The 24521-nt window shown below is 39.3% G+C and overlaps 1 protein-coding gene across 4 annotated transcripts in view; it reads right to left on the minus strand.

Annotated features, from left to right (window-relative positions):
* LOC115629994 (tetratricopeptide repeat protein 21B-like) overlaps nt 1-24521 on the minus strand; it is a 214550-nt gene that overhangs the window by 166539 nt on the left and 23490 nt on the right. For all 4 annotated transcript variants that reach the window (XM_030526620.1, XM_030526623.1, XM_030526622.1 and 1 more), the window contains exons 2-4: nt 11135-11276; nt 10508-10760; nt 10239-10442 (exon numbers count right to left, since the gene is read on the minus strand). In XM_030526620.1, the coding sequence (XP_030382480.1) occupies nt 10239-10442; nt 10508-10760; nt 11135-11276 (599 nt within the window). The remainder of the gene's footprint in view (nt 1-10238; nt 10443-10507; nt 10761-11134; nt 11277-24521) is intronic.

Raw genomic sequence — 24521 nt, forward strand, 5'->3', positions numbered from 1 at the left:
GAAAGACATTCTATAGTTGTTCACTTGGCTGTGCATCTTCAGAATGGCCAATGTGTTTATTTCAATGAAGAAAATGTATTGGAAAGAGCAGCACCACCACCAGCGACTACGTAACCTCTTTTTTCAAATTATGCGAAACTAATACATTGGCGATAAATTTCTTATATTCTGAAGTGCCTCAGTATTACACATGGAATGTGTCATCGAAAAAAATTTCAAACACGTAAAAAAAGAAAAGCAGTCGATGGGCATCTAGGCATTTTCCAAACGGATGCAATTGGGAGAATATATACAGTACATCCAAACAATGCTGAGTGTTTTTATTTGCGATTGTTATTAGTTAACGTCAATGGCCCAAAATCATTTCAAAAATTGAGAACAGTCAATGGTCATTTGTGTTAAACATATTTGTATTTGTTGGAGGATGATGATTCACATTGGTATTCAACACTTCATGATGCATCTACTTCAGCTCATCCACAACAAATACGCATGCTATTTGCACTATATTATCAACATGTATGCTATTAAATCCACTTGAATTATGGAACAAATATAAACATTATATGGCAGAAGATATTTTAATTCGTATGCGTCAACATGAAAGAAATCCTGATTTGTTGATTAACTTGGAAATGTACAACGAAGCTTTGATAATGATTGAAGATATGTGTCTAACGATTGCAAATAAAGCATTAGTACAATTGGGTATGACCGCACCAAATCGTGATATGCATGATTTATTTGATCGTGAATTGCAACGTGAGCAGGAATTCAATTCTAATGATTTGCGTTTATTTGTACAATTGAATATAACCAAATTGAATATTCACCAAAAACATGTACATATATGACACAATCATGCAAGCCGTTTCCAATAATGCAGGTGGATTATATTTCTTGGATGCTCCTGGTGGTACAGGCAAACATTCGTTATATCATTGATTTTAGCGACTATTCGATAGGAACAGAAAATTGTATTGGCCCTTCCATCTTCGCGAATTGCTGCTACATTATTAGAAGGTGGTCGGACCGCGCACTCTGCATAAAAATTGCAATTGAGTGTACAGGTAATTGAAACTCCAACTTGCAATATTTCGAGAAATTCTGCTTTTAATCGAACAATGCAAGATTTACGTGGTAATCAACAGCTTTTTGGAGGTGCTTTGATTTTGCTTGTCATTTCTCGATCAACTCCTGCTGATGAAATAAATGCCTGTTTGAAGTCATCAGTTCTTTAGAGATACATATGTATGTACAAAATGACCAAGCTGCCCATGAGTTTTCAAAACAATTGCTAGAAATTGGTGATGGCAAAATACAAATCGACAGTACCAACGGATGGATCCCTGTACCGAACAATTTTTGTACAATTGCACAATCGATAAATGAATTGATGGAATGTTTTTCCGAATATTCTTCAGAATTACAGAAATCATGATTGGTTAAGAGAAAGCGCCATTTTAGCACCGATGAACATTCATATTAATGTCATTAATTTTCAAATTCAAACGAAACTGCCAGGTGTAGTCACGAAATATAAATTGACAGTGTTAAGAATCATGATAAGGCAATGAATTATCCAATTGAAGTTTTAAATTCATTGGAATCTGCTGGTATGCCACTGCATTGCTTGAATCTGAAGGTTGTTATAGCCTGTACCCAAAGGGTGAAAGGCTATACTAGTTTTGTGCGCATGTATGTAACACACAGAAGGAGGCGTGGCAGATCCCACAAAGTATATATATTCTTGATCAAACTTGGTATCGAGGTTCCCCTAAGTCCTAGGCAGGTCAAGTTTATTTTTTATTCTGATACACGCCCCCCCCCCCCCCACAATTCGTGTTTTTGCTTATAAATTCCGTAATTCTTGGAATTTTGAAATCAATTTTGGTAGGTACATCCAGTTAGTACTAATGTGTCCGTGTGCCAAATTTCATCATGATAGGTCCATTGTGAAGAAAGTTATAGCCATAAATAAAATCGATGATCATGCGCTGCCTGCAGTTCTGCCGGCAGCTGATTGGATTCAACTTTGTGCTGCATACATACACGCATATAAACAAGCAGAGATGTCTGCGTGTACATCTCTGATGTAAATGTATGCTGTTGAAACTGTACATGAACATGTCTTTAATTTAATTAAATAATTAAATTAATATTATTTTTTTAAATTATTACAAAAAATTTTTTTCATTTTTTCCTTTTTGGTGGGAGGTACAGGATATTTAAGAGTTGAGCTTGCTCGACTTTAGCATTCTTTTCTTGTTTCACTTTATACGTAGCGAAGCACGTATCGGGCCGCTAGTACATACATACATACGAATGTAAATACATGCTATATATAGTACATACACATCCATACATACTTATGAACATATGCATGCATGATTTTTCACCCGTACGTAGAGAACCACACACAAGACAGGAACTGTTGCTTGTTGTGTGTGTATGTGATGTCCTAAACTATTTGCGTTCTTGGTTATTTGTTGTTGCTGCATATGGCAAGCAAAAAACATATTTCTATATTTCGAAAATCGTTGAATGCCAATTTGTAAATATATGTTATGTTATGTTGATTACGGATACAAAATTTGAAATCGATCAGATAATATTTATAATACAAAGATTTCATTTGAAAAATAGTGAAAAAAACCCCAATAATTCAAGCTCCAACACAAATTTCGAGTATGCAGTTTTGTTTGTATTTTTTATAGATTATAAAAACCAAGTTGATCTGTGCAGAAATGCAGAATTTTCAAACAAACTTTGGAGCTTGATTTCCCCCGAACGCACAGCCCAAACGGTAAGAGGGAGGCTGAAAATTGGACACAAGTTGGTTTTTATGGTGTAGGTGAGAAGAAGGGATTGTGGAAAATCTGAAATGAAAAATCTACAATTTACATCTGATTAACTTCAACTTAGTTTTAGAAAAATTCCAAGTAAAACTGGATACTTGGTTTTTTGAAATTTTTCTTGGGGGCCTGAAATATGGGAGTTTTCTTGTAAAAAAAATGTCAACAGCCCACAGCCCAAACGGTAAGAGCTAGAAAGCTGAAATTTGGGGTCAAGTATCCTATCATAGTGTAGGTGCGCACTAAGAAGATTTTGGAAAATTCGAGCTCCAAAGGGGAAAAAACGAGATCCAAAGTTTTTTTGAAAATTCTGCATTTCTACACAGATCAACTTGGTTTTTATAATCCGACACATGCCCATCTCTAGCATCTCAGCTGATCGCATATTTACAGCGACTTACCGTTTTAGTGTTAGCTAACAACGCTACAAATGTATTCTGAATAAATCTAAGAGTCATTTACCGTTAAGCCTATTTTGTGAGTGTATTCATGTGATTTACAAAAGCAGAAACACACCTTTTACATTCACAACAATCATATTTGGAATTGAAGACACAAATTAGTGTTGAATTAAAAAATTTAATACATACTTATATATGTATGTAAGGCCGATAACGCCTGCATGAAAAATTTAAATGTATGTACATATCAGCATTGCCGAACGTTCCAATTTTGGCGGGACGTCCTGTGACGCAGTTAAATTCTGCGCCACAAATTATAATTATTATATTGAATCCACTATTTTATATTTTTGAATATTGCACATTGTTTTACTAGCCTTAAGTTTTCATTGAACATTTCTAGATCTAAGACTCCATATTTTGCTATTTTTCTTATTACTCTAATATTGCACATTGTTACGTTACGCTAACACTAAACAGGAACACATGAAGTTAAATATTTAGTTATAATTAGTATATTGCGCATTATCCATTTCTATGATTGTCATGAAGGACCGGTATTATTAGAATTTGCACAACGAAAGGTATTTTATAAGTGTTGTAAATAGAGAGAGAACAGGCGAGCTGGCATCACCGCCCACGCAGAGAGAGTTTTCGATAAGTAGCGAAAAGGGACGGAAGAAAACGAGGTTAGAAGGACGAGCAAAAATGTAAACTCGCTCTCTTCTCCAGTGACAGCAGCGAACGGACGTGCGAGTATCAGCCGCAAAGTATTAAACAACCAAATAAAATCTATGTAAGTTAAAACAATCCTGGTGTTAAATGTGTGTAGCATAGGGCCAGCAGCATCTAGAGTAGGAGTACAACGAAGTGGGGCTAATATTTCGTGGAATTATGGCATGTTGGTAGGTCTATCTGCTGGGCCATTAACAGGCAGATATAACGCCAAGGTGTTATAAACCGCGAAATCGGCAGAGCCAAATTGGTGACGCCTTGCAATTGCAGCGTCTTTAACCACAATTGCAAGACGGCAGCAGTTTGATAGATGCGTCGAATTTTCGTTCATCGGGCATCAACCAATGAACGCAAATTCCACGTGTCGCTGCCAATAGTCCCCTACAGCGTGCGTCGAGCCCTTTTGGTCGCAAGGTCCCGCAACTTACAAATTTTCATGTAAGGGATCCTGGACAGCTGAGAATTACCTCGGCTGGAAACAAAAATTCTTTACAAGTGGCTCCCGAGCAGGGACCTTGGCGACAAAGCGAAGAAAAATAAAGGGAAATATGGATTAAAGCCCCATAATAAGCAAGGGTTTAACACACGCACAAACACACATACGTGCAAATTCAACGCTCAGCCTAACGGCTCGCGACACGCGATGACCAGCGCAGCCGACATCGGCTGCCGTCTCTCATGATCCCGCTCGCGCTCTCCTGACGCCGACGCCGCCGTCGTGCAGGGCAGCGACAACAAGTGAAAAACAACAAGTGATTCAAGCAAAATCGACAATGACAAGAAAGTAACATGTGCAACACGAGAAAACAAAATTTATACATGGTGAAATAAATAAAATCACATGAAACGAGCAACGACCAAGAAGTACAGTGAACACAGCGAGACAGCATGAAACAGTGAAATGTGGCAACACAAGAAAATATATTCTTTTTTTACATATTTTTTTCGGTGTGTATAAAACTGACGAAGTGGGCATACAAGTAACACAGTGAACATATGTACATGCAACTATACAAAATTAAGCCAACCAGAAAAAGAACAACGAGTATACCAACAAGCAACATTTTTTTTTTTTTAATAGCAGAGTATATTTTATTTAAAACTGTCCATCATGGACAATCATTAAATTGGATAAAGATAAACTTTACAGTTTATTATTTCATTTAGTATGTGGTTGTAGTATCCGGCTAGTCCCTGGGGAGGTCCAGAGGATGGGGCCTGAGCAGCCTCCTGGTCCGTTCGCTGTTGTCCAGCAAGTTCATCGCCAAGTTGTTGGGGTGGTCATGTAGCCTCTGCATGTACCGCTTGCTGATTTTCTTAACTTCGTCCTTCACCCAAGGCAAGCTGAGGACTTCATGAATGGTGTCGTTGTCGTGCAGAGGATGAGCGCTGGTGGCGATGCGGAGAGATTTGTTCTCGAATGTCTGTATAATTCGGAAATTAGTTTTACAGGCGGTGCCCCACAATTGGATACCATATGTCCAGATTGGCCTGATAATCGCCTTGTATACAAGAAGCTTTGATGACGTCGGCAGCTTGGATCTCCTACCCATAAGCCAGTAGAACGCTTTAATGCGGTCTTCTGCCTGGCGGCGCTTCTTTTGCAGGTGCGGTTTCCACGTTAGCCTCCTGTCGAGGGTGATGCCAAGATATTTGGGAGTGTCTTCTTCTGGGATTGTAATATCATTGAGGCTAACTGGTGGGCAGTTGTCGGAGCTTGAAACACAACAATGCAACAGTGACAAATAAAGAATAAAACCGAAATGTGCGAACGAAAAGTGCATAGAGGCAGTGACGTTATCAGTGATGTGCAAAGCCGTCAGTGATGTGCACCGTTCAGAACTGGTTAACGGAACCGGTTCACTGTTACCATTATTTTTTTTGTGTGTTATTTTTTGTTCCTGTGCAAATGCGACAACAATAAATACAAATTAAATAAATATAAATAAATAAATAAATAAAACAAATCTAATCTAACACAAAATCCATGCCACCATAAAAGTGAAACAAAACAATACAACGCAAGCAAGCATTAGAAACAGTGAAACAAAAACCAAGCAACAAACAATAAGAAGACAATAAGAGAACAAAAGAAATAAAGTGAGCAAAGATGAATCCAGAAGTTCAGGGTGAGTACGTTCCAGTAGTCACTAGAAACCCAGGGGTGGGAACCGGCTGGATTTATGGCCGTTCGTAAGCGGAACTGGAAGAGTTCTCAGTCGAGTTCGGGTTCAACAAGGCGAACCAGCTCGACGATTTGAAGCAGAACTTCGCAACTTTCATTGTAGGGAGAGCATTGCAGCGCGAAACTTGGGCTCGCTTGGCGGACCTTGAACGGCATTATACGTCGAAGTCCGTACCGGCCCCAGTTCCGGAGCCAGGACAATTGCCGTGCACATCGATGACGAGTGCGCCTCGTGATTTCCAGATACCCGGAACTGCTTCGCCTGCATACCTCTCACCCATTAATGATCGGCTGTTTCCAAATTGGCAACCAAAGCCAAACCCATCGAATGCAAGTCGTGCAATACGCTTCGATGAACCCAACCAGAACCGATCCGCGGCAGGCAACGCTATGGCCTCAATGATACCTTATAATGCAAGTCCAGAGCGCATAAGGAAATGGGGACTTCGTTTTAATGGGCGTACAGACCCACTGGCATTTATCGAACAACTCGAAGAAAGGGCTGTATCCTACGACCTCGAGTTCGACGATCTACCACGCGCCATGCCAGAGGTTCTAACGGAGAAAGCTGCGTTCTGGTTCCGCACAAGCCGGCTACAGAATGTAACATAGACAATCTTCCGAAGAGAATTTTGAGAATTTTTCCTGCCCTTTAAATATTTTCAGCGGCTAGAAGACGAGATAAGAACTCGCTTCCAAGTTGAGGGGGAGAGTTTTAGAGATTTCGTGGTACAGCTACGCGCACTTATGCACCATGCGGGGTACACCGAGGCCCAAGAACTAGATCGTATCTATGAAAAGAATTTCAGCTATATGTACGCCGCCATGAGTTCCGGATGCTGCCTCATCTGATCCAACTCATCGGAGAGTTAGAAAGTGTCAACCAGCGTGGTCAGAGGCGCACACCCATGGCCGCACCCTTCGTCAACACTTCGCCAAGGAGGCCGCACACGCCTGTAGCTGCAACATATGGGCGCGACAACAACACGAGACCAACAACATTCGAGACGCCGCGCAATCCTTTCCGACAGCGACCGATGCCGCAGCTCGAACCACCAATGATGACGTTGGCGGTACCTGGGATGCAGCAAGGTAGCAGTCGGGAGGCAGCGAACCAGATGATGACGCAGGACTCGCATGTTCCGGGCGACGCTCGACGAGCATGCAGGAATTGTGGCCAGCAGGGCCATTTCCAGGATCAGTGCCGTAACAGACGGGTACTGTTCTGCTGGGAATGTGGTCGGCGAGGCGTACGAACCCTTGCCTGTTGCCCACAGCGAGCATCGGGAAACGAGCAGCGTCTCCGCTCAACAGGGGATCCAGCGGGGACGGTACATGGAACTCCCCAGTCCTAGACAACAATAGTAATCAAGGATGGCCTGCGAGTTGCGATGCGCCGAACGCGGTGCGCATGGCTGCAGCTCCGACCAACACATCATTGCCCAGCACAGGATAGCCTGCGAGTTGCGATGCGCCGAACGCGGTGCGCATTGCTTCAGCTCCGACCAACACATCATTGCCCAGCACAGGATGGCCTGCGAGTTGCGATGCGCCGAACGCGGTGCGCATGGCTGCAGCTCCGACCAACACTTCATTGCCCAGCTCAGGATGGCCTGCGAGTTGCGATGCGCCGAACGCGGTGCGCATGGCTGCAGCTCCGACCAACACTTCATTGCCCAGCTCAGGATGGCCTGCGAGTTGCGATGCGCCGAACGCGGTGCGCATGGCTGCAGCTCCGACCAACACATCATTGCCCAGCACAGGATGGCCTGCGAGTTGCGATGCGCCGAACGCGGTGCGCATGGCTGCAACTCCGACCAACACTTCATTGCCCAGCACAGGATGGCCTGCGAGTTGCGATGCGCCGAACGTGGTGCGCATGGCTGCAGCTCCGACCAACACTTCATTGCCCAGCTCAGGATGGCATGCGAGTTGCGATGCGCCGAACGCGGTGCGCATTGCTTCAGCTCCGACCAACACATCATTGCCCAGCACAGGATGGCCTGCGAGTTGCGATGCGCCGAACGCGGTGCGCATGGCTGCAGCTCCGACCAACACTTCATTGCCCAGCTCAGGATGGCATGCGAGTTGCGATGCGCCGAACGCGGTGCGCATGGCTGCAGCTCCGACCAACACATCATTGCCCAGCACAGGATGGCCTGCGAGTTGCGATGCGCCGAACGCGGTGCGCATGGCTGCAGCTCCGACCAACACTTCATTGCCCAGCTCAGGATGGCCTGCGAGTTGCGATGCGCCGAACGCGGTGCGCATGGCTGCAGCTCCGACCAACACATCATTGCCCAGCACAGGATGGCCTGCGAGTTGCGATGCGCCGAACGCGGTGCGCATGGCTGCAACTCCGACCAACACTTCATTGCCCAGCACAGGATGGCCTGCGAGTTGCGATGCGCCGAACGTGGTGCGCATGGCTGCAGCTCCCGCCCAAACGCCATTACCCACTACTACTACATCGACTACTACGGCTACGGAAGCCAGTCTATACGTCACTACTGGTGTGGCTAAAGAACGCGAGGAATCTGACTACGACTCGGTGACGCGACAAGAAGCAGCAGAGCCACGGCCGCCGATTATGAAGCCCAAGGCCCAGGGAGTTCTAGTTCAAGAATTCCGGTCGGATACTTTTGATTAATCTATGTATTATCTAGAATTAAGCCCAGCAAACCATGTCAGCTAAGTTTTAATAGAATGTGCTAGACGTACCTATTCAATGATTCCAGATGTCCAGGTCCACGGAAGGGCAGATATCCGCCAAACCGGCCCCCCGAAGAAAGGAGAGGGTGTGACGCAGTTAAATTCTGCGCCACAAATTATAATTATTATATTGAATCCACTATTTTATATTTTTGAATATTGCACATTGTTTTACTAGCCTTAAGTTTTCATTTTACATTTCTAGATCTAAGACTCCATATTTTGCTATTTTGCTTATTACTCTAATATTCCACATTGTTACGCTAAGACTAAACAGGAACACATGAAGTTAAATATTTAGTTATAATTAGTATATTGCGCATTATCATGAAGGATCGGTATTATTAGAATTTGCACAACGAGAGGTATTTTATAAGTGTTGTAAATAGAGAGAGAACAGGCGAGCTGGCATCACCGCCCACGCAGAGAGAGTTTTCGATAAGTAGCGAAAAGGGACGGAAGAAAACGAGGTTAGAAGGGCGAGCAAAAATTTAAGCTCGCTCTCTTCTCCAGTGACCACAGCAGCGAACGGACGTGCGAGTATCAGTCGCAAAGTATTAAACAACCAAATAAAATCTATGTAAGTTAAAACAATCCTGGTGTTAATCCTAGGGCTAGCAGCATCTAGAGTAGGAGTACAACGAAGTGGGGCTAATATTTCGGGGAATTATGGCATGTTGGTAGTTATATCTGCTGGGCCATTAACAGGCAGATATAACGCCAAGGTGTTATAAACCGCGAAATCGGCAAAGCCAAATTGGTTACGCCTTGCAATTGCAGCGTCATTAACCACAATTGCAAGACGGCAGCAGTTTGATAGATGCGTCGAATTTTCGTTCATCGGGCATCAACCAATGAACACAAATTCCACGTGTCGCTGCCAATAGTCCCCTACAGCGTGCGTCGAGCCCTTTTGGTCGCAAGGTCCCGCAACTTACAAATTTTCATGTAAGGGATCCTGGACAGCTGAGCATTACCTCGGCTGGAAACAAAACTTCTTTACAGTCCCGATTTATAAATCAAAATTAAATGTCCCGCGTCGAACTTTTCGGGGAGAACTCGACCGTGCGTACAACGTGCTGAGGAAGCACACAGTTAAGTCAGGACTGGCATGCGCCAGGTGCGTAACGAAGATATGTACATATGTACTTGTATGTATGTACGTATAACCATACATAGTACTTATTGTACTATATTTGCTATTTGGAAAATGAACTCTTTGAAAAACTTTAGAGAGCGTCGAAAGAAGAATATCATATAGTAAATAAACTTATAATTATAAGCACATTTTACTTAGCACAGCAAAGACGGGCAAGACCTGCTTGTACTTATATAATTGAGTTCACTTACTTGGACAAAAGCTTGTATTGTTCGAATAGGGTTTCTGATTGGTCTGCATCAATAGAGAACCTTTTCTGCAACCGATACTGATTATCTCTAGCTTCTTTCAACGTCTGCAAGGATTCATCAGCATTACCCGACTTCTCGTAAACACGTGCCAGCAGTAGGAGCTGCTTAGTCCACAACTGAAGTTCCAATACATTGTCATCATTTCTGTAGCAAAAAATTTGATATTAGTGCGTCACATCTTCAATTCACTTTTTCTGGTAATAAATTACAGTGATTTGTTTCTAGCTCCTGCTGTCAATGCGTCAATCGCGTTTTGGTATTGCTTTAGTTTTAAATACAGCTCCGCCAAGTCTAGTTTTAAGCTAGAGCATCCAGGATTTTGTATAGCTTCATGATAGTACTTTAGGGCTGACGAATACTGGTGTGTTTTTACAAAAGCTCTTCCTAATTTTGAGGCTAAAATCGAATTATTTTTATTCATGCTGAATGCATTTTGATATGCATTTATTGCCAATTCAGCCTCTACAATATAAACAAAATTAGTTCCCATTATAAATTGTATAAATTACATTACAACATTTTTGTGACCAAAATATTACTTAAAATGTGGTTTGACCCTAGAATACACAAAACGCGCTCAAACGTTAGCTCCGGTGAGCCAAAGCTTATACACCCTTTAAAATTAGTATTTTAAAATCATATTTATTCTTCGAGGTGCTAGAAGTTTCAGTGGTGGGGTTTGCTAAGCCTAGTATATACTAGTATACCACTTAACCTTTGGGTGCAGGGTACAACAAACTTATATTTTGTTAATTTCGTGCTTATGGATCAAATCACATTTTAAAACATGAGTAGATGTTTTGCTTATTTTATCGTGTTCCTTAAAGGAATTGCACCTTGAATAGACATGTATGCGTCGCCAAGCATCAGATAACTTTCAGGCTCTGGTCTGGCCTGCACCAATTCCGTAAAACATTTCGAAAAAGCAGCCCGATCTTTTCGGTGTACCAAGTGCACGTTTGCCAAATTAGTTTTTGCCTAAAATTATAAATTATGAAATTTACATATAGTGTACAATATATTATCAATACATATTTTCCTAACTTAAAATAAGAAAAAAAAATGCTACATGACCAACACTATAATTATAAGGAAAATATTTAATTAAATTAATTAAATGTACGTAGAGACATAGGATTATGTACAGTTTTTGTGTCATAAATGTACATCGAGTTATATGCGCGTGTGTATGTGTGCAGTAAGCAATTGAACTAAAGCAGCAGCAACAACTACAGCGGAGGGCAGAGCTCAAAGTGAAGGTGTCTCTTTACAAAAGCAGCGCCATACCAGTAGGACATCGACACAAAACAGAATTACGAAAAAAGATTGCCTCGTCTTTCGTTGCCCGAACGGAAGGCAGTGCAACAGTGTTAAAAGAAACGATTTGATGCTCGTTCGCTGTGTTCGTCGTCAAGTAACAATAACAAATATTAGGCAAATCTCGTTACTTTGTTGTCTCGTCTAATTACACCAACATATATTAGGCAAATGACGTTGCTTTTTTTTTTAGCTACTTTTCTATTCTTTTGCGTTTCCCCTGCCTCCGATTGCTTTTTCTTCATCTGACATTTAGTTTGCCGCAATGTCTTGCCTGTGACGCGTGTGTTAATTGCGCAGTGAAAACCTAATAGTGTTTTGAAAAAAGTGCAACATATAAAAAGGTATCTATAAGTATCTATGTATATAAAACAGTTTGTCCTGACTGACTGATTGGTGATCAATGCACCGCCCAAACGGTAAGAGCTTGGAAGCTGAAATTTGGACTCAAGTATCCTTTCATAGCGTAGACAGGCGATAAAAAGATTTTGGAAAATTCGAGCTCCAAAGGGAGGAAAACAGGCTCCAACGTTTGTATGAAAAATCTACAATTTTTATCTGATCAACATCATCCGGTGCAAGCCTTTTGAATGGCCTCTACGTCTGCATAACGCTTTCCTTTCATGGGCAAATGCATTTTTCCGAAAAGGTAGAAGTTGCATGGTGCGAATTCAGGTGAATACGGCGAGTGGTTAATGGTTAAAATGTGATTTTTGGTCAAATAATCGGTCACAAGCGTCGATCGGTGAGACGGCGCATTATCGTGCAACAAATGCCAACTTTCATCTTCGCGATATTCGGGCCGAACACGTTGAATACGGCGCACCAAACGCTTCAAAACTCCAAGGTAGAGTACCGCATTAACGTTTTGGCCGGGTGGAACAAATTTGTTGTGGACAATACTTTTGAAATCATAATAAAAAATCAGCATTGTCTTCACAATGGAACAAACCGTGCACACACTTTTCGTAATGCGATAAATCGATGTTTTGGAGATGGTCAATCGCATTTCCATCAATTTCAATGATGATTTCGGCTGATTTTTGATGAATTCATGCACAGTTTCGATGGAATTTTCGGTGATCACGAATTTTGATTGGCCCACATGTTGATCGTAATTTATGTCCTCACGACCACTTTGAAAACGTTTAATCCACTCGTGCACTCTGCTACGGGATAGGCAATCATCGCCATAAACTTGTTTCATCAATTGAAACGTTTCGGTGAAAGTTTTACCAATTTTAAAACAAAATTTAATGTTGGCTCTTTGTTCGAAGCTCATTTGCGCACCGATAACACAAACATACTGACACTTAAAACGCAATAACTTCACTTCCAATCGATGAAATGTCATGAAATTCTCACTGGACAATCGATACAGATAGCAGATTCTAACGCACCAGTCGACATATAGAAAGCGGCACCAGGAGGCGCTAGATTCAAAAAGTCCTGTTTACTTTGGAACACACCTTGTAGTTTATATACTCTTAGAAATTCCAAGAAAAACTGCATGCTTGGTTCATTGAGATTTTTCTTGGGCCCTGAAATATGGGCGTTTTCCTATAAAAAAAATTGTTGGGGCACGCATAAAAGGAAACCGCGTCAACAGCCCACAGCCCAAACAATAAAAGCTAGGAAGCTGAAATTTGGGCTCAAGTATCCTATTATAGTGTTGGTGTGCACTAAAAGGGATTTCAAAAAATTCGAGCTCCAAAGGGGGCAAAGCGAGCTCCAAAGTTTGTTCGAAAAATCCACATTTCTCAACCGATCGACTTAAAACGTGGTTTCTAAAATCAATAAAAGAATACAAATAATACAGCATACTCGGTTTTTTGAAATTGGTCTTAGAGCTTGAGCTATTGGGGTTTTTATATTTCTTCACTTTTTTTAAAATGAAAAGTTTGTGCTATTAATGTTGTCCGATCGATTTCAAATTTGGTATCCGTAATCAACATAACTATATCTACAAATTGGCATTCAATGATTTTCGAAATATAGAAATATATTTTTTACTTGGCATATGCAGCAACAATAAATAACAAAGAACACAAAATATCAAACAGTTGGGGACATCACATAAACACATACAGTGGCACACTCACAGACACAAACAGAGATGGGAGAAATCGGTGCTCTTTATTGTTCGTCGCACATCGCTGCACTGCGTGGACACGAGTGCCGTGTTTCATATTCCAATTTTATGCGTGTTCGTATTGACACAATATAGCACGAAATGAAAAACATGACCAAAATATAATTTAAAGTTAGGAAATATTCTAATATGTATGTATGTAATATGTATGTTTATGCGCGTCTATTCGTGCCTGTGTAAGCATGTTTGCAGTCGACCAAAGCATCAGCATAAACAATAGCTGCGGGCAGCGCTAGAGTAGCAAATATATTTATGGCTATAACTTCTTGTTAAATCGGTCTATCTTGGCATACGGACACATAATCACTAACTAGGGGTATTTGCAAAATTTGAGTTACGGGAGTTACGATTGCATGGGAGAGGGGGTAGGCAGGGAAATTCGAATCAAATAATAATACAAACTTGCACAGCGTACACACATAACGCATCTTTGTGCAAAGTTTTGTGTCTCTACCTCTTATAGTCTCTGATCCAGGCGTTCATACGGACAGACAGACAGGGATAGATCGACTAATATATGTCGGTATGTCGGTGTTAAATTGTACAGTGTTTAATTCTAGAAACTACTAACCCTCAATGTACCAATCTATTTAATGTAATTTATGTATATACAGGTTTATGTTTGTATGTAAATACATACATGTATGTATATAAAATCGTTTGTATAATATATCTGCTTTTTCAACCCATTTTATATAGCCTGTACCCAAAGGGTAAAAGGCTATACTAGTTTTGTGCGAATGTATGTAACACACAGAAGGAGGCGTGGCAGACCCCGCAAAGTATATATATTATTGATCAAGATGACAAGACTAGTCGATATTACTATGTCCGTCTGTCCGTCCGTCCGTCCTCAGCAACTACAATACCTAGGATAACCAAACTTGACATTCAGGTTCCCCTAAGCCCTAGGCAGATCGAGTTTGTGTTTTTTTTCTGATACACCACCCCAACCCCACCCCCCACAATTCGTGTTTTTTATAACTTCCGTAATTCTTTGAATTTTGAAATCAATTTTAGTAGTTACGTATAGTTAGTGCTTATGTGTCCGTATGCCAAGATTCATTATGATAGGTCAATTCTGAAGAAAGTTATAGCCATACGTAAAATCGCTGCCCATGCTCTGCTTGCAGCGCTGCCCGCAGCTGTTGTTGCTGTTGCTGCTTTGGTTCAACTTTGTGCTACATACATACACGTATATAAACACGCATAGACCCGATGATGTATGCTATTGAAACTGTACATAAGCATGTCTTCTATGTATATAGTAAATAAATTTATTTAATTTAGTTAATTAATTAAATTTTTTTAAAGAATTTATTTTGTTTTAATCTTTTTTTTTCTTTTTTTGTGGAGAGTACAGGCTATTTTACTGTCGGGCTTGCTCGACTCTAGCGTTCTGTCTTGTTTGAATTGGGGCTTTATTGGTGCACGAACAAAATTCTATGTACATACATATGTATATATGTGAGTATATAAGTATGCAATTAACGCACAGCCCAAATGGTAAACGTTAAAAAGCTTCAAAGTGTAGGTGAGCACCAAGAAGTGATTTTAAAAATTAGAAATCCGATTAACTTTAATTTTGGATTATGTATTTACTCGGAGAAAGAATACAAGATAAACTGAGTTGTATTTTTGTAAATTTTCAATAATGATTAGAAGAAATATTTAGTTGTATATATATTGTGACGCAGTTAAATTCTGAGCCCCAAACTATTATGTTAGAATTTAACTATATTAAATTACTAGATTTAAGTTTTCCTATTGCACATATGAATATTGCACATTGTATTACAAGACTTAAGTTTGCCTATTGCACATATGAATACAATGAAATCAATGTGCAAACATTGTATTACTATCTTAAGTTTTCCCATTGCACATATGAATATTGCACATTGTATTACTATAACACTAAACAGGAACACATGAAGTTAAATATTTAGTTATAATTAGTATATTGCGCATTATCCATTTCTATAATTGTCATGAAGGACCGGTATTATTTGAATTTGCACAACGAGGGGTATTTTATAAGTGTTGTAAATAGAGAGAGAACAGGCAAGCTGGCATCACCGCCCACGCAGAGAGAGTTTTTCGATAAGTAGAGAAAAGGAATGCAAGAAAACGAGGTTAGAAGGGCGAGCAAAAATGTAAGCTCGCTCTCTTCTCCAGTGACCACAGCAGCTAATAGACGTACGAGTACCAGCCGCAAAGTATTACACAACCAAATAAAATCCATGTAAGTAGAAAGAATACTGGTTTTTAATTTGTGTAGCATAGGGCCGGCAGCATTTAGAGTAGGAGTACAACAAAGTGGGGCTAATATTTCGTGGGAATTATGGCATGTTGGTAGTTATATCTGCTGGGCCATTAACAGGCAGATATAACGCTAAGGTATTATAAACCGCGAAATCGGCAGAGCCAGATTGGTGACGTCTTGTAATTGCAGCGTCATTAACCACAATTGCAAGACGGCAGCAGTTTGATAGATGCGTCGTTCATCGGGCATCAACCAATGAACGCAAATTCCACGTGTCGCTGCCAATAGTCCCCTACAGCGTGCGTCGAGCCCTTCTGGTCGCAAGGTCCCGCAACTTACAAATTTTCTTGTAAGGGATCCTGGACAGCTGAGATTTACTCGTTCGGCTGGAAACATAACTTCTTTACAATATGTATATACTTGTACATATGTGTGTATGCTCATTTAAATGTTGTGCAGTTGCATAAGTTGACCAAATAACTTTGCCAAATTGTACAGCTTTTAATTCTAGAAATTACTGGCCTTGATTTATCCCTACAATACTATATACATAAATATATATATGTACGTATCAGAGAACTGCAACGAGTATGTTCAAGTGTGTTCGACCACCCTTGCTGAAAATTCAGTCAAATCAGATCTTTGCTTGGCTGCAAACGAGCTCGAACGAGTTGAGTACTCTCAGCATTTTTCTTATGATCGAACTTGCATGAGCAATCTTTCTATTTTTACGAACAAGCACCGGTCTTGATTGGTTTGCTTTCAAGCAGTTCAGGCTCGGTCACTTCGTTTAAGATGACTGGGTCCTGATCGAAACAAGCCAGACTTTGCAGAATGAGCGTTTGATCGAACGAGAATAGTGCCGTGCGCTCGAGTATTGTTTGGGTATTGCGCGAGCTGTACTCGTGTATTGCGCAGGTTTTACCAGAGTATGTCTCGAGTATTGCGCGGGTTTTACCCGAGTACGACCGTATAAAAAATGCATGTATGTGCATATTTATGTATTTGTGCGTGCATGTGTTGTTTGTTTGTTTGTTTGTTTATTTATTAATTCCTAGTACGACAAGAAGATTTCTTATAAATTAATGTACTAGTCACAAAGTATGCAATTTTCTTAGATAAAATGAATAGTGATGTTTATAACCTACTTAACCTCTTTTTATAAGATTAATATTATTAATACATAAATTTAAGGCTTGTTTTTCTTTCGGTTTTTTTCCTGTTTTTATATTATTATTAATACATATGTAAATTTAAGGTGATTTTTCTTTGCTCCTATCGTTATCATTAAATTGGTACAAGAGAGTTGCCTAATGAATGTAAATGTATAGTATAGGTTTAGTGCTTTTTGTTTTTCAATTAGTTATACTCTTGGAAGTGTGCTTCAATTCTAGTTCTAAAATGCGTCTCGTTGCTGATTATTTTTAAGTTATGTGGTAGCTCGTTCCACAGACGAACAGCAAAGATGAAAAAGTGCTTTTCTGAACTGGATAATCTATATCTCTCGCAAACTATATTATTGGTTCTTCTTGATGAATTAAATGAGATTATATTATACAGATAGTTCGGTTCTTTACGATTAATGGTTCTATGCAAGAAAATTAGAGTCCTAAGTTTTATCCACGAGTGAAGAGTCAGGTTAAAAATTTTGTTAGCGTATGTCGTTATAGACTCTCTTCGTTTAATGTTATAGACATATCGCGCAATGCTGTTGAAGGCGACTTTTAATTTATTCTGGCTTGCGGCATCGCAGTTTCCAAATAACTCAATCCCATAAAATAATGAGGGTATCAGGTATGACTTTGCAATAAGAAGCTTGAGTTTGCCTGGGAGGAAATTCTGCGTCAAAGAGAGATGCCTTAGTGCACTATAAGTTCTTCCTACTGCATTGTTAACGTGATTATGCCAGGATAGAGTCTCATTGATGGTGATTCCTAAGTTATTTGCCTTCTTGACATAATCGATATGCTCATTGCTGAGTTTCAATTTCTCTAGATTGAGTGAGTTAATTTTCTTTTTATATAATACCAGGCATTTAGATTTTTTCGGATTTAACTGTAGACCATTAATTCTCGCCCATTCACTGATTTTTAACAGATCGTCATTACAGACACTAACACATTCTATTATTCTATTTAACGGACGACTAACATATAATTGGACATCATCTGCGTACATGTGAATCTCGCAATTGGACACGAAACATGGAAGGTCGTTAACATAAATAGAAAATAACAGAGGCCTTAACACCGATTCCTGTGGGACACCACGTTTTATTGACATAAAAGACGAAAAACTACACGAGGTGACAACTGCTTGATGGCGAACGGATAGGTACGATTGCACTAGACTTATTGCCGAGTCAGAGAAGTTGAAGAGTCTTTTTAGTTTTGTGCAAAGTATGGTATGGTTTACCGTGTCAAAAGCTTTAGAATAGTCAAGAAGTGTAAGAAAAGTTACCATACTGTTGTCGACTTGCTTGCGAATGTCCTCTGTAATTTTTAACAGTGATGTTATGCAGCTTCTATTCTTTCTAAAGCCCGATTGTTTGTCAGTTAATAATGATTTTCCTACCAAGAAGTTAGTAATTTGGTTAGCCATTAGCTGTTCAAATGCTTTTGAGAGAAATGGAAGAATGGAAATTGGCCGAAATTCATTGTCTCCCTTAGGTATAGGGATTATTTTTCCGAATTTCCATTTGTACGGAAAGCATGAGGTTGTAAGAATGGAGTTAAAAATATATGTAATATGCTTTAAGATTTTAGGGAGTAAAAATTTTAAAAATTTTGGGTGAATTTCATCAAGACCAGTGGCGTTTGACTTCACTTTGACGATGGAATCTAAAACATCACATTGACGTACACACATAAAACTAAAACTAATATCACAAATTAGCGGCGAAGTGTGGTTCAGGTACGCGTTTTCGTGGACTTCAGGTACATCTAAATCTACAAATTTGCTATTAAGCGCATCTACGTTTACGTCAGATGTTAAAGAAGGCTTACATTTCCCAATCCCTAACTTTTTTAGCTCAGTCCAAACCTGATTTGATGATAGGGCTGAATTGAATTTGGCAGAGTAATGGGCACGTTTGGCACTTGTGATCTTCAGCCCTACTATTCGTCTAAGTTTTTTATAATGCAATAGGTAAGCCGCAGTCCTATAGCGTTTCCACTTTTTGTATGCATGATCTCGGCTTTTTATTGCACAGCCGATATCTCTACTGAACCATTCGTTTTCGATTGGCTTGATAACTTTGTATCGCAGTGGCACAAAGGTATTAAAAAGATGCTGAATGTGTTTATTGAAAAGTTCAAGCTGCTCGTCAACAGTGGGCTTAGTAAATATTTCGTCAAGGTTTAAGTTATCACAGTATTCATACAATAGCCTATGGTCAATATTCCTAAAGTCCCTAAAAGAGATTGCGTGGTTACTTTGATCTTTGTAGATGTCATACGTCAAGAAAATCATGTCGTGTTTAGAGAAGGCTGGTGCAGAAAGTTGGTCAAATAGGATAGCTTTTTCGGTGTCATTAACAAAAAATACATCAAGGAGGGTATCACAAGTGTTGGAGAAGTGTGTCGGTAAAGTATTGTTTACTAGTCCCATGCCAAGAGAGTTCATATCGTCCCTCAGGTGATGTTCGGTTAACATATTGCTGTTAAAATCTCCAGCTAGGACAATATTGTTGTGTTTTAAAGAAACCGAGTGAAATGTGCTCATGAAATCGCTATAATCCGTGAACTTGTTTGGTCTATAAGCACATCCGACAAGGATGCTTTCAGTATTGCTGCGAGTTGTTATTTTCAAGAACAGATATTCAATATTGCTTCCCAACGGCTGTTTGCTAATCATCTGACATTTCAGACTGTTTTTTACATATATGGCCACACCCCCCGCATGCCGCTCACGATCAGAACGATAAACATTATACCCATCACAACATATAGATTGATCACTAAGACTAGAAACAAACCACGTTTCAGACACACAAACTACATCGACGTTGGAATTGACAAATAAATATCTAAACTCATCCATTTTTTTAACAAGCCTTTGTGCGTTGAGGTGGCACATATGTAGACCCTTCTTTTGCTTGCATAGAACTCGAATAATAGTTCGACTGTTCGCTGTGGACATATGACTTAGGTCATCTGGCATGGATTCGGAAAAACAATCAGACGCCCACGCATTTTACAACTTACAAAAGCACTGATGAGTCTGCACACTATAAATACAAGTACATTTACAATTAAGAGTATATAGAAAGAGCAATTTAGCAATTTAAAGTGAAACTTAAAACTTATATTATTAGTAAAAGCTTGCATTGGTTTCCAGAGCAGAATTAGAGTCAGGGGGAGAGCGAAACTCACGCTCATTACAGTGAGCGAACTTTAAAAGCTCGTCTCTGCTTAGTATGGGCTTCGCGCTCTCGTTCTCCCTACGCTTCACGTGTACTGTGCCTCTTCGTGAGAAAACAGCAACTACATGCTTCTGCTTCTTAAGCTTTATCGCTTCTTTTAAGATTTTGTAGTTGTCCCTTGTTAGCTGGTCATTAATGTATATGGGGACCGGAGAGTCGAAGCCTAACATATGCAAGTTCAGCGGCATTTTGTGTTCGCGACGGTATGCTGCAGCTGCCTTCAGCAACGTGGTTGTTTGCAATTATGCGGAAACATGTGTATGTACGTATTTTAAATAAAGAGGTACAGAATGAAAAGAAAACATATGTATACATATATTTATTTTTATATTATGACTAGCAGGTCTTGCCCGTCTTTGCTGGGCTAAGTAAAATGTGGTTACATACATAACTTCGTTACGCACCGGGCGAATGCCAGTCCTGACTTAACTGTGTGCTTCCTCAGCACGTTGTAGGCACGGTCGAGTAATCCCCGAAAAGTCCGACGCGGGACATTTAATTTTAATTTATAAATCGGGACGTCTCGCCAAAATTGGAGCGTTCGGCAACGCTGATATGTACATACATTTAAATTTTTCATGCAGGCGTTATCCGCCTATATACATACATACATATATAAGTATGTATTAAATTTTTTAATTCAACACTAATTTGTGTCTTCAATTCCAAAAATCGCATGAATACACTCGCATGAATACACTCACAAAAAAGGCTTAACGGTAAATGACTCTTAGATTTGTTCAGAATACATTTGTAGCGTTGTTAGCTAACACTAAAACGGTAAGTCGCTGTAAATATGCGATCAGCTGAGATGCTAGAGATGGGCATGTGTCGGATGCTCTATGTGCTAGAGCATCAAAACTATCGATAGTTGAATCCGTCGATACAATCAATAATTCCATCGAAGTTTGAATGCAATTAACAGAAAATTTAAATAATAACATCTTATAATTTATTGAGATCAATGAGGTTTCTGCTTTACTATCGCTTACGCAGTCGTTGCCTAGCGAGGGTAATTGTAAACTTTTGGCATTTTGCCTTTGAAATTAACAGGCGTAAATAATAATCGAAACGAAAGAAGAAGCGCGAGCCAACGACTTGCAGTTGTTGTTGTTTTTCGTTTTAAAACATTGATTTAAAACCATAGAACATTATTTATTACAATCAAACAACAGTGCTCGATTGTCCAATGTATACATACATTCATACGAATGTACATGCATGCTATATATGTACGTACACAGGCATACATACGTCCATATGTATGTACATATGCATGCATGTTTCTCTTTACTTTTTCAACCGTACGTAGAGAACCCCACACATAGACACGAACTGTTGCTTGTTCTGTGTGTGTGTATATGATGTCCCCAACTATTTGATATTTGCGTTCTTTGTAATTTGTTGTTGCTGCATAAAGTTACTAATGAAAACCCTAATGCCAAATGAACTAAACAACGAAAAAATTACTTTTAAAAATGTTATATAATTTTCAATTAATTAACATTTCTTGCTCTGTCAGTGCAATACGAATGAACATACATACGTACATAGATGTGTGCATATGTATGTGTGTACATTCACACATTAGTGTCTCACATTTTGCTTTGGCTATTTCAATCAATTGCACGCAACTACACGAACAGCTGCTTGTATGTGTGTGTGTGTATACTTAGTTGTCCCCAACTGTTTGAAATTTTGTATTGTTTGTTCTGCCTGCATTTGTAAAATGCGTATTTTGAAAATCCTTGAACGCAAAGTTGTAGATTTAGTTACGTAGATTACAGTCCCCAAATTTGAAATCGATCGGAAAAAATTTATAACACAAACTTTTCATTTGAAAAGGTGAATAAATATTAAAACCCCAATAATTCAAGCTCCACCACAAATTTCGAGTACGAATCCGAATTCGCAGTTTTGTTTGTATTCTTTAATAGATTATAAAAATCAAATTTAAAGTTGATCGGTTGAAAAATGAGGATTTTTCAAACAAACTTTGGAGCTCGATTTCCCCCATTGGAGCTCGAATTTTCCAAAATCCCTTCTTAGTGCTCACCTACACTATGATAGAATACTTGAGCCCAAATTCTAGCTTCCTCGCTTTTACCGTTTGGGCTGTGGGCTGTTGACGCGGTTTCCTTTTGTGCCCCAACATTTTTTTTTTACAGGAAAACTCCCATATTCAAAACCAAGTACGCAGTTTTACTTGGAATTTTTCTGGGAGTATACAAACTATGTTTGAAGTTAATCAGATGTAAATTGCAGATTTTTCATACAAACTTTGGAGCTCGATTTCACCTCTTTGGAGCTCGAATTTTCCTTCTTATCGCCAGCCTACACTATGAAAGGATACTTGAGTCCAAATTTAAGCTTCCTAGCTTTTACCGTTTGGGCTGTGCGTTGATCACCAATCAGTCAGTCAATCAGTCAGTCAGTCAGTCAGTCAGGACAAACTGTTTTATATATATAGATATTTAGCATGATTTTATTTCTTAAAAAAGGAACTCAAATATCTTAAAATAAACAAATTGATATAAATTAAAATAGCATATCTTTTTGTAATTTAAATAAAAAGAAAGGTATTTCTTTTCGCTAATAGTTTTGTTGGATTCTTTAATTTGTATGCATACACATACTTGCATATAATTTATATGCATATACATACGAAGTTACAATTGAACTAATAGCCGAAAAAAACAATAGAAAATGCAAGTGCACGTGCACCCGCCGACTCATTCTGAGTCTTTGCAGTTGGGTGTCGAACTGACTGGTTGGTGAGCGTTCGTTTAAAACCAATCATTGCTTGCATTCATGCAAGAAGTTTCGGTCACAACCGCTCACTTCTGAGTTTTTGCAGTTTTGAATCGAACTGAGTGTTGGTTGAGGGCTCGTTCGCAACCAGTCATTGCTTGTCACTATACCCAAAAGAAATAATCATACCGAGTATGGGTAAATACTCGAGTATGACCGAAAATGTAGTACTCGCTGCAGTTCTTTGGTGCGTATGTATATATGAATGCACATATAACCATACATAGTATTTATTGTACTTTATTTCCTAGTTCTCGAATCGTACCAAAGTAATTTGCTATTTGGGAAATGAACGCTTTAGAAACTTTAGTGTCGGAAGAGAAATATCATATAGTAAATAAACGTATAATTGTGAGCACAAATACTGAGCCAGCAACGACGGGCAAGACCTGCTAGTTTATACATATATGTAAATGTTATACTCCTACAATTAAATAAATTTACAATTTCAGAGTTGCTTATAAATCTATTGTGAAGGCTCCGCAGAAGAGGAGTTCCGCAAAGTTATGCAGCTGTCCAAGAAGAGAACGTACAGGAGACGAAAGGAGACAATTATAAATAAATAATTAATATGAATGTTAATATTTGTACATATTAGTTTAAGGTATTATGTAATTAATATGTATACAATAAACAGAATTATAATGAATTAATTTTGATTTATGTACTGATTTATCTGTCTGGCAGAGCTAAATCCAAATGGGGTAGTCACGGACCAGTCCATTGCACTATGGTCCCACAGTAAGTAAAATTTCGATAAATAGATACCCCAATTAGAATAAAACTATTTTTTTTTAGCTTTGTTGCAACCCTGTTGATTTGGCACGCCTATTATCTCAGCTGATCGGTGACAGCCCCGATATTTGCAAATCGGAGGAACTTATTTGCTAAATTTCGCTTATGATAAAAATTGTTTTATTTGAGTGAATATATAAATATAAGGATGGGAAATAAAGATCAAGGTATGTAGAATCAATTTGCAAGCCATACCGTGATGTCATTGTATGTGTGTTCGTGTTATTTAGTGTTTTTTATGTGTCTTTTAGCAGGATTGTATAACAAAAGTATTTGTGTTTTGTGAAGTATTACTCTTGCACCCCACAACGGTGCAAGCAGCTAACAACGTCGACGTCTTAACAAAAGTACACAGATTCATAACTAATAAGTCTCCTTTGCCCGTTTTTGCCCGTTTTAGAAAAAATCGCTATTATTGCAGCAAAACTCGTGTTTGGGCAAGTAAAAATTGTTGACACT

This window comes from Scaptodrosophila lebanonensis, unplaced genomic scaffold (genome assembly GCF_003285725.1).
Source record: "Scaptodrosophila lebanonensis strain 11010-0011.00,11010-0021.00 unplaced genomic scaffold, SlebRS2 tig00000197-arrow-arrow-pilon, whole genome shotgun sequence".
Lineage (NCBI taxonomy): Eukaryota > Metazoa > Arthropoda > Insecta > Diptera > Drosophilidae > Scaptodrosophila > Scaptodrosophila lebanonensis.